The following is an 11081-nucleotide window of genomic DNA, read 5'->3' on the forward strand; positions in this document are numbered from 1 at the left end:
GCATCAATCTTCAATTAATATTATTTAACGTGGATTTAAAATTTACCCTATTGAAGCTTACATAGTATTAAAAATTATTTTTCCATACATTAATATAAGTTATAAATTAATAGCGATTAGTGTCTTCATATTTAAAATTCTTATAATTAAATTTTCTTTATAAAATCCGTGTAACGCATGAGTTCAATTGCCTAATCTCTATTATAAGGTTAAAACTATTATAATATATGAACTTATGACAAATAAATTTGAAGTAGGAAACAAAATTGAATCACAACCATTATTTATGTTGAGGACTTCTAAAATGCTAATATTTCAAAATAGATTAATTTATTTCTAGAAAAATGCTATTATTGAATTATATATATAGATATATTTATTTTATATGTAGAAAAGCAAAAGGTCCTATTTTAATTTTTATTTGATGAAAAGTACAATCATAAAGTGTTTAACAATGTATATTAAATAAAAAGCGGAAATTTGTTTAAATAAAATTTGAAGTAAGAAATAAATTGAATTGCAATCATTATTTATGTTAAGGACTTCTACAATGCTAATATTTTAAAATCATTATTTCTTAGATAAATTTATTTTTAAGAAAATTGTTATTATTGAATTATATACATATTGTCAGATCATATATATCTATTATTATATATTTTGTTAGTGTGAATTAATTATACATATATATTTTTACAATCACCCAACTATTCAATGCACTTATATTCAACTTTATATATATATATATATATGGATTTGAAAATTTTGCATAAAAAAAATATTACATATCAAAAGGCTTTTACGCAGAGTATTTTCTCCCTTTATTTCTTGGATTCCCCAAACCGGATCGTTTATCGTTGCGTTGGGACGGGTCGGGTCGGGTCCAAATGACCGTCTTCTTCTCCTCGTTCGTTAGCTCTTCTCCGCCTCTGACCTCCGGTCGGGCTGTCGGACTGCTTTGCTACCTCTCCCAGCAGAACAGAAAGGCGACGCTCCTTACAAGAGAATGTCACAGCTATGGTGGTACATTGGAATAGCAACCTGCGTAAAGCTCCTCCTGATCCCCTCCTACCACTCCACAGATTTCGAAGTCCATCGCCACTGGCTCGCCTTGACCCGCTCTCTCCCTCTCTCTCAATGGTACTCCGACAAGACCAGCCCCTGGACCCTCGACTATCCCCCGTTCTTCGCCTTCTTCGAGCGCTTTCTCTCCCTCTTCGCCCCCCTCGTCGACCCCAAGATCGTTCACCTCCATGACGGCCTCAACTACACGGCCCCCACCGCAGTCTACTTTCAGAGAGCCACCGTGATCGTTTCCGATTTCTGCCTCTTCTACGCGGTACATCGGCTGGGCCGGAATCTCGGGCCGATGGCGAGGAATCTGATCTGGATCTTGGTGGCTTGGTCGCCGATGCTCGTGATTGTCGACCATATGCATTTTCAGTACAATGGGTTCCTACTAGGGCTGTTGTTGTTGTCCATTTCGTTCTTGATGGAAGGCAGAGATTTGGCCGGTGGGTTCGTGTTTGCCATCTTGCTGTGTTTCAAGCACCTGTTTGCGGTGGCTGCGCCGGTTTATTTTGTGTATTTGTTGAGGCATTATTGTTGGGGCCGCGGGATCGTGAGGGGCTTCTGGCAGCTCTTCGTCATGGGGACGGCAGTCTTGGCGGTTTTTGCGGCCGCGTACGGGCCGTTCGTCTATCAGGGGCAGGTAAGAGTTCGGACATTTCTGCCGAAACTGAAGCTTATTACCATTTCGTATGTTTCATTTGTCGAGTTTCAGCTTGGCTCCACTATCAATTAGGTGTTGGTATATTGCTGCTTGTTATATCATCAAGACAGGCCTCGGCTTTCGGCATGATTGTTCGTCGAATGTGTTCATATTGCGGTTAATCGTATTACTTTGATGATGGAATATCTGAAGGTATTGGGTTCTTTTATCGGATTCTAATGCTGATATTCTTCTATTTATATTGCACTGCCCATTTTGCATGTGCTTACCTTTTTCCATTCGAGTGGAAAAATCATTTTCATAGGCAATTATTAGGGCTTCGCAACTGAATTTGGAGACCCCGACCGAATACATTAAATTGACAAGATGCTCAATAAAAGTGCTTACAGATTTTCTCACTATAAGTTTTGTTTCAGAAAGAGACTGCTGCTTGATAGATATCTAGCATGTAAGAACCAATTTGAGTTAGATTCTTTCTTTATTTATTTTATTTGTTTTGGTTAATATTTGAGCTCTTTACGTGGAACGCTAATACGGTTATAATAAAAAAGTTATATAATTGCCAATGAATAGCACTGAAGCATTATTATGAAGTCAATTTGAATTTGTTTGTCAAGAGTTATTGATGCAGCTAAAAGGAAAAAAGCTTAGACATGATTCCAGGACAATATATATTTTTCTGTTTTACTTACACATCAAAAAAATATTTTTTTTCTGTTTTACTTGAGATGAGCAGTCTTGTTGGTTGAGGTTTGCAATGTCTTTATGAAGCTGCACTCGTTAGTGCCATAATTGATACAATGTTATGCTGTGAATGATCAATGAAGTGAGTAAACAATATAAGTAAATCCGGCTACTTCTGTCCTGTATCAAAATGCCCCGTCTTATTCTCTCACTGCTTCTGTCACTTAGGTCATGAGCTCTAGACAGTCATAATCCTATAGTTCCTTCTATATCTGTCATTACTTCAACATGTCCTCATCATCTTGTGTGGATTATTTCTGAATTTCGTATCTGAAATGCTAGTTTTAATGAAATTCCAACCAGTCTTCCCTTGGTCTATCTACTTAAATCTTCATAAACAAATCGAAGGATGGCGATATATATCTATAGATGGTATTATTTATATCCAGCAAGGGTTAGTGAGATCAAACCCACTGTTTTTTTCAGTTCTTCCATTGCATCCCAAGTTTCTATACAGTCATTTCCAATTATAACGTTTAAAATGACAACTTTAATCTAACTGCTGAAACAGCTATAGATTGAAAGCTTTTAGGAAGAAATAGGTTCCAGTCTTTATCTGTAATCTCCCGTAAGTTGACAGGATATCATGAGAGGAGTTGGGATCCTCTTTTTCATGGACGTGCTCAAAAAGCTTCTCCTGGATTTTCTATTTGAACACTTTTTTACCAGTCCTTATGGCACAAGCCTAGGACTAGGACCACTTTACTATAGATGGCGATTTGCCCTGTATATATTATGTAGTTCTAGGGGAATGGAATGTAATATCTTAAATGCTGTTTATTGGCTCCTCTGCTTAAGTTGCTTTGTCTGAGGAATATGTATCGTTTCTTGTCCGATTCATGTTTGACGATTGGGATTTAAAGTTGCGTTTATAACAATTTATTTGCTGAGCATGATAATGCATTTCACTGTTGCAGATTCAGCTAGTCCTTCGTCAAATGTTTCCATTCGGCAGGGGCCTTTGCCATGCATACTGGGCTCCAAACTTCTGGGTTTTCTATATCCTTCTAGATAAAGTCCTTGCCTTTATGCTTCGGAAACTTGGCTTCAGTATTGAGGCACCAATGGCTTCATTCACCGGTGGTCTTGTGGGTGATATGTCGCCTTTTGCTGTACTTCCTCTGGTAAATTGCCTGTGACTAATATGAGTTTCGTGTGTTTGAATATAATGTCAATTTGGAACTTCTGATTTAGGTGAAGCTGATCCAAAGAAAATTTTTTCAATGTTGCATTGATTGACTACAAAGCTGCTCTCCATCAATTATATACTTGCCTCATTCAAACTTAATCTGGCTTAGGACAGGAAAAAGTTACTATTGTTCATCAGTCTTGTCACTTTTCTCTTATCTCACTAAAATTTGGCAGAGAATGAAAATGCACTTAATGGAGCCCCCCGCTTCACTACACTAAGATTGTGATACAGGTTAAAGATTTCAAGTTCCATACCATTCCTTTCTGCCCAATATGAACAAGCTGTAAAGCTCTCAAAAAAGGGGAGAAAAAAGCAAGTTTCTTCAAGCTCATGTTCCAAATTATACTTGAATTGTGTCTAGAACTTTGGCTCATGCAATATTCATTTTATATCTTGATTGGCAGGTAACCCCCTTGACAACCTTTGTCATGGTCCTACTAGCCCTATCCCCTTGTCTTATCAGGGCCTGGAATAAACCCCAAAGGAAATCAATTTCAAGATGGGTTGCCTATGCTTACACTTGTGGGTTTCTGTTCGGTTGGCATGTTCACGAGAAAGCATCACTCCACTTTGTTATTCCTTTTGCAATTGTGGCGGTGCAGAGCTTGGAGGATGCAAAGCACTACTTCTTGCTCTCAATAGGTATCTTATAGTGTTCACTAGTAGACTTCTACTTAAATTGCTAATTATATTTTAATAATATCGTTTTCCATAATTGAGTTTCCTCTACAGAATAGACTGCTCACCGTGTAAATTAAGCCTGTTCACATCTTTTCTTCACTAGGTCAATGATGAAAATCAAGGTTGCTCCTCATATTATTCACTGCATCTGTCAAATTAGACATTCTTTAGGAATTCATAGATAGACCCCAGGATATGATCGACAGATGAAAACAAAAGCTGGCTTTGTAATGTGCAAGTAGTATACGAAGATTATCAACTCAGCAGGCTTCCTTCTTACTTTTCTGTCCTCTAATATTGCTGAGATAATTCTTACTGTTAGAATGTTATTAACAAGCTTGCTAGAGAAACGAATGGGAGTTAGGGACAGAAAGAAAGCACAAGGAGGCATTGTAAGAGAAGTTCAAGTACTAAGTCAAAAATCCTTTAGTTCATTGGTTCATATCAAGCTGGCACTTTAGTGTCTTATCCATGAGTTCTAAGATATGCCTCATAGACTCGATTAGCTGTCAATTTCTAGTCGAAGCTGCTCACCGTGTTCCATATTTGTTTGTCATTCTCCTTTTTGTGTACGCTCTTCATCTCATCACGTAAAGCCTAGTGAAAATGCAGCGAGGTTTACATTTATGTTTTATTCCGTAATCATCAGATTCTGCACTCCTTGAATTAAGAAGAGTTACTATTTCCAATGAGTAGTTTCTGTTTCTGTTTAATGGAGTAATCCAAAGCGGACCTGTCAATTTTTTTTTTATTTTGAAAAACATGAATAAGGATTAGCTCTTTTGTTTGCCTTTCGTTGACATGTTAATTTGACCTGGCATCAGATCAAATGACAAGTTTACTTTATGCTGGAAGCAGTCCTAGTTACTCAAATTTGATTATGCCATTAATTCACCCCATAAATCCAGTTTAAGTTTCTCTGGGCTATCGACTTTTCCTTGAAGTCATTAATAAAAGTGTCTAGTGGCTGTTGCTTCATGCAGTGTCATGCTATTCGTTGTTCCCGCTTCTATACGAAGCTCAAGAGTATCCCATAAAAGTGCTCCTGCTGCTACTGCACTCCTTGTTGATGTGGCTTGGGTTCTCTGCTCTTTATGGCCAGATAGAACCGGCTGAAGAGGCAGTTATTGCTAAGAAAGTGGACGGCCCTTACGAGGCCAGAATATCTCAAGGATCTGCCAGGAAGAGGGAGTTCAAGATGGGTTCAGTTTCTAGGATTTACTTTTTCGGATTAGTGATTGTTGAGGTGTACGGGCAATTTTTGCACCCTTACCTTCTCAGTAATAAGCTACCTTTTGTGCCACTCATGATGATATCAACGTACTGTGCAGTTGGCATCATGTACTCTTGGATATGGCAACTTAGGCAGATTGTTGGGTCTGTCTCATAATTTACGGTAGTCCAAATTTTTCATATTGAGATCTTTGAAAGCTTTTGTCCCCGCACTCTGCCTGGGAGAGAACAGATTGATCGGATGGAAAATAGTGATGCATGTTTTTGTTCCATCTTTTCTTTTCATTTTATCAGTGAACGTGCAAATTGTGCACGTCTTGGAAAATTAGTTTAGTGTGTTTTCATTTGTTTTAGGGATAGGTACCAAATAAGGCCAAAAGGCCATAACGTTTGTTAATATATTTGAATAAGGTCTTTTGAATTTTTAATATCTTTTAAATTTTTATAAATGTCACAAAACCACCGAGTTTTGATTTTTGATTTTCTCTTTTATGAGTTCCAAGAGATAATTGTTGTGATCGAAAATAACATATCCTAAAATATGTATCAAATATTGTAGAAAAAAGTTGTTAATGCAGCATCTCTGTTTGTTATTGGCAAAGCTTCTACCTGCAAGCATGAAAATTAGAATCATACATCGAGTGAGCATATGCTGTGTCTCCGGCCCCGGGCACTGTCGCGTCTTGCAAAAGATGAATGTTGGTTTTGCCAGGATGCATCAGGTGCCCTGATAAATAAAACATGGTGACAACACTTTCTTTCCAAAAGTTTCAAACCAAAGTTATCCCCTACAACCGAAGAGCATCCTAAGTCATTTTAAGGGTAACATTACAGACCCCTCAGCATTTTCTCTCGAACCTTGATGCTTTGCCTGCAACTCAGGACCTAATGAAGGGTGGATCTCTATGAATCAAATTAAAGGGGGAACAAAAGACTAAGGATCAAAACTCAAATAGGCGCAACTCTATCATTCCCTCTTTCCTTTTAGGAGAGTACCAAGCAACAACTTTCCCGGATTGTAGTAGCCTGAGGGAGTAGCTCAAGCTGTATATCATATCCTCAATGTGTGGACCGTGCTTTTCTGAGGAAGAACCAAGTGAAAGCCTCGAATCCACACGGAACACAAACGGCCCAGCAACCTGCCAACATTTGTGAAGGGGTTATGAATTATCAAATCCAAGATACAATTCTACATCAGAATTCCAAAGAACACAAAAGGGCAAGTGACAATTGTTGATTCACTATTCATCAAAAGACAATCGTTGATTAACTCCCTTGTGCAGACCCAAGCTGTACTTTTGTTTGGATGGAGGTATTCAAAGGGAAAAAATTCAAAGGGGCGGGCGTTATTGCTTCTCATACCTCCATCCAAATTGGGAACCTATATGCTTGAAATAGAAATAATCATTTTTTTTATCCAATCAAACAAATAAATAAATGAAAAATCACCATGATTTGTAAGGAAGAACAATCCCTCAAAATCGCTCCATCCAAACAGACAGTAAAAACAAGGAAAAGTATGAAACCAAAACATCTATCTGTACTTGACATGGTACCAGAAGAAAATAAATAAATAAATAAAAAGAATAAAAAGAAACAAGAAACAAATGGAAACAAAGGAACTTGGCACTACTAGACTCCGATTGACCACAAGTCATAACACTTTTGCAGACAACAGTTGACTCCACAATTTTTGCTGGTAGTAGCTGACATTTTCGGATAAAAACAAAGAGGCCCCGCAGCCAGCCACAGATTCATAGCCTTATCTATTATTCGATTGTTGTCCCCAAAATTATAAGATCTGTGGTCGATCAACTTGCACTCAACTTCCAAAAATATGATATGACAATTTGCTAGACATTAAACTACACTCGATGCAAATCAGAGACTACTGGCAGAAAAAGATTCAAAATGAACAACTGCAACCATTTGTGGAAGATAACAATAATATGTAAACAATGAAAGAAAAAGAGCAAGCCAAGGCAATACAAAATAATACCTGTTGCTGGAAGATAAAGTTGAGCTTGGGAGAAGACAAGGATCTGTCATTGCTGCTAACTGAAGAACCCCTTAAAACATTAAAAACTCTTTGGACTAATGCTGATGCCGAATTTATGTCAAAGCGAGCATCCAAACGGGTTAGATCACCATAATATTTCCTAAACTTCCCATGCTGATAAGTATAGCAAACTGAACCAAATAAATCAGAACTTAATGGGCTTCTTCTTCTGGTGCTTGGGGATAAGTTCCCTTCCTCCCTTGACTCAGCCTGCAGAAAGCTCTTCCCATTCCTAAGCCATGCTGTAAAGGTGCCACCTAGAGAATGCGATCCAGAATATTGTAAGAGATAATAGAGCATACCAAAAGCACATACTAACATCATTATATTTATACTTACAACACCTGAATATCCTCGAAACTAAAATTTTCTGATTCACCATGAAACAACAGAGAGATAATAATAGAGCATACAAAAAACACATATATCACTATATTTATACTTGCAACACGTAAATATCTTCAAAACTAAAATTTTTGATTCATCATGAAACAACAGAGAAATAGCCTCCCACAATCTGTGGATTTGATAAATGATTTTTTTATACCATTGGCTCTATCAACAAGCACATCCTCAAAAGCGTGGAGTTGCGAGGTCTCTCTCCTTCAACTTCTATCATTATAAGAAAAACTACTTTGTAAGGCTTGAGTTTAACCTTACAAGTACATTAGAGCACACGCTCTTTTCCTATCGTTTGCTTAATTCATAAGACAAGCCTTTTCAGCAACTTCATAACAGCTCTCAAGAAGGAATTACGCCTTTACCGACCCGTACCCAATGAGGACCAAGAATTTCACCATATATAAGGGAAATAAGCAAGGGATTGTTTCTTAGAGACCAATCAATGACTCCTGCAAACAACTTAACATTACGGGATGAAACCAAATCTGTTATATTTTATTTGAGATAGGGACAGGCCAAGTTTGTCAAATCAAGAACTGCCCTTGCCAACACGGATTACACTACTTTTTCAATAAGGATACTTCTTTCACATAATCATAAAATTTGTAGATAACAGTCAAATTGAAACAGCTACCAATTATTCCAGATACTGCAGCATGCGGTTCTTTGAGACGAATATCGTATGATGGCCGTAGAAAAATGCCCTTGTCAGTCTTAATCATGAGATCCTCTTTTGTCTCCTTTACTCTCCAAATGTCTTTGCTCTTCTCGTAAGAAAATGCTGCCTTTGCACAAATTCCTTGCAATACAGATGAAGGAACCTCACTGGTGATGCCATTCACAGGATGAGGTTGACCACTATTTTTATGTATACCAAAGCGGTACCGGAACCCAGTTTCAGAAGCAAGGGATAGAAGGTCTAAGGAGATGGACTCAGGAACATCCCAATATCTGCCTTTTTGGTCAATAAACAAGCCAGGCCATGCAGCCTCCATTGTGATGTCATGATTTGGAAGCTGGAATTTAGAGAAGCATGTAGGTCAGTGACGCATCCTCAGTCTAAGAGGATATAAAATTTCTAAGACATCATCAAAACGGTTAAGTCTTTTTGAAACTTGAGCATTGCTCTTTGTTTCTATTATCTTCTTTTAGAAATGTACTTCATGAGTGTCCAACTACATGAACTATCCAATTTTATGAGCAACCCCAACAAAGATAAAATAACAAACATATGAACAAGGATGGAAGAAAATAGAATAGATCTAACAATAAAGGCACCCAACAGAACGCTTCCTTCTTTTTTAGGCGATTATTCTACCAACAGACGAGCATGGGATGTAGAAGATCATAAATCCACCAACCGAACCATCAACATGTTGGACCAAAATAGCAAGAGCTCCTTAACATGTTCCAATATAGAATGAGAATCACGAAGAACAGAACCGAGCTTTAGACTACATGCCTTATGAAAAAGCATGAACTTGTGGCGGCGCCTTTTCTTCTCGCCGTGCTTCTCGGTGCTGATCAGAACAGAAGATGAGGGGGACAACGAGAGCTGTGAGCACAAGCCGATTGAGTAAAGCGACTTATCCAAGAAGTGCTTCGCAAAGTCTTTTACTGCCGAAAGCTCCCATTCATCCACATTTGAAATCTCTGCTTTTATGGATGAGATCAATTTCTTAGGCCGGAACTGCCCCACCAATCCAAGCCACCTAAACACCCACCAAGAGCTAGCCAAAGTTACAAAACTGCACAGAACTGGGGAATGCAATGAGGCACTTTTGCTTGATAGTGTGCACTAGATAACAATTATTATCGAGTTCCATACTTTCACATAACTTCTATCGAATACGCAATCAGGGCGAGAAGGAACGACAGAGGATGAATAAGCAGCAGGACCCAGAAGAAGATGACAACTTACCAGTTGGAGGTGGCGGGGCGAAGGAGGAGGGACTGGAGGCAGAAAGAGCCGAGTTCCTTGTGAGGAGTGGGGGAGTACGAGGGGATGATGCCGAGAGGAAAGCCATTGCCGAGAAAGGAGAGCTGCTGAAATCGGAGGGCTCTGCTAGCTCTGGCACCGTCAAGCGGGGCCGGGGAGCCGGGTACCAGCTTGGCGGAGCCGTCCAGGGCCTGCGGAGAAGAGAGGTCGAGGTCCCAGAAGGCCGCGTCCATGGCCGTTCTGAGGTTCGCCATTGTTCTGTCGCTGCTGCTGCTGCTGCCGCTGCCGCCGGCGGCCCGCCCTCTTTTCTCTCTTATCCAATCTGTCCGTTCGGCATTGTTATTCGGGTTTTTGGAAATGGCGAAATGAGTTGGGGTTTTTGTGGTTTTCGGAGGGCTATTTCGTCCAGTGGCTTCTTTTTTGTTTTTTGTGATTGATGAATAGAAAAAAAGGTTTTATATATAGTAATTTTTTTGACAAAATTGATAATTTCATCCCTGAAAGATGCACCTCAAGGCAAATTGGTCCCGAAAAGATATTCTGTGTACTAATTGGTCTGAACGTTTCAAACGTTTGGACTAAGTGGTCCTTCCGTTCAAATAAATGTTGGTCCCTGACGGTTTCCCTCTCACGACCGTGAACTTTCGTCCCTGCCCCGTCAACTCTGCCCCGCAATTTCTTTCCCGCCCTGAATTCCCCCAAATTGGAGCTTCTCCTTCTGATCAAGCCCTAATTGAACCACCCGCTTCCACTCCAATCTTCTAATTCGACCAAACGCCTCAAGATTTCTGCAATTTAGAGTGTCGCCCGTGATCTTCCGAAATTACAATCGTTATTGTTGGTCGTTTTCCGGCCAGAAGCACTTGGGACCAACCGCTGTGGGGGGGAGTCGAAGTCGTCCGATCCGTCGCCCGAATGAGGACCGGGTTAGTTGAGAGTCACCCGAATGCTGTTGGTTTCTGCAATTTAGGTTTGTTTTTGGGTTTTCCGAAATGGGTGGGGAGGCAATGAGAAGATGATACCCTGTTGAATTTGCTTAGATCTGATGCTCGATGCTTGAGAGCTAATGTTGCTCGAGTTTGAGCTTATGATTATCTGA

General features: G+C 39.3%; 2 protein-coding genes across 3 annotated transcripts; one reads left to right on the forward strand and one right to left on the reverse strand.

Annotated features, from left to right (window-relative positions):
- Nucleotides 1–877: 877 nt before the first annotated feature.
- On the forward strand, nucleotides 878–5852 carry LOC116207516 (probable dolichyl pyrophosphate Glc1Man9GlcNAc2 alpha-1,3-glucosyltransferase). Of its 2 annotated transcripts, none has more exons than XM_031540490.1 (4): nucleotides 878–1711; nucleotides 3394–3600; nucleotides 4073–4310; nucleotides 5314–5598. In XM_031540490.1, exons 1-4 carry the CDS (start codon nucleotides 1007–1009, stop codon nucleotides 5463–5465), a joined length of 1302 nt encoding a protein of 433 aa, XP_031396350.1. In that variant the 5' UTR covers nucleotides 878–1006; the 3' UTR covers nucleotides 5466–5598. The 2 variants fall into 2 exon arrangements, with proteins under 2 accessions (XP_031396350.1, XP_031396349.1); XM_031540489.1 differs by having other exon boundaries at nucleotides 883–1711; nucleotides 5333–5852.
- Nucleotides 5853–6313: 461 nt separating this feature from the next.
- On the reverse strand, nucleotides 6314–10345 carry LOC116207517 (protein TRIGALACTOSYLDIACYLGLYCEROL 4, chloroplastic). The gene is made up of 5 exons (XM_031540491.1): nucleotides 9965–10345; nucleotides 9506–9755; nucleotides 8678–9059; nucleotides 7582–7898; nucleotides 6314–6721 (listed from the first exon to the last, which is right to left on the reverse strand). The coding sequence occupies exons 1-5, from the start codon at nucleotides 10234–10236 to the stop codon at nucleotides 6524–6526; spliced, it is 1419 nt and encodes a 472-aa protein (XP_031396351.1). The 5' UTR covers nucleotides 10237–10345; the 3' UTR covers nucleotides 6314–6523.
- Nucleotides 10346–11081: the final 736 nt, after the last annotated feature.

Source organism: Punica granatum, chromosome 5 (genome assembly GCF_007655135.1).
Source record: "Punica granatum isolate Tunisia-2019 chromosome 5, ASM765513v2, whole genome shotgun sequence".
In the NCBI taxonomy this organism is placed as follows: domain Eukaryota; kingdom Viridiplantae; phylum Streptophyta; class Magnoliopsida; order Myrtales; family Lythraceae; genus Punica; species Punica granatum.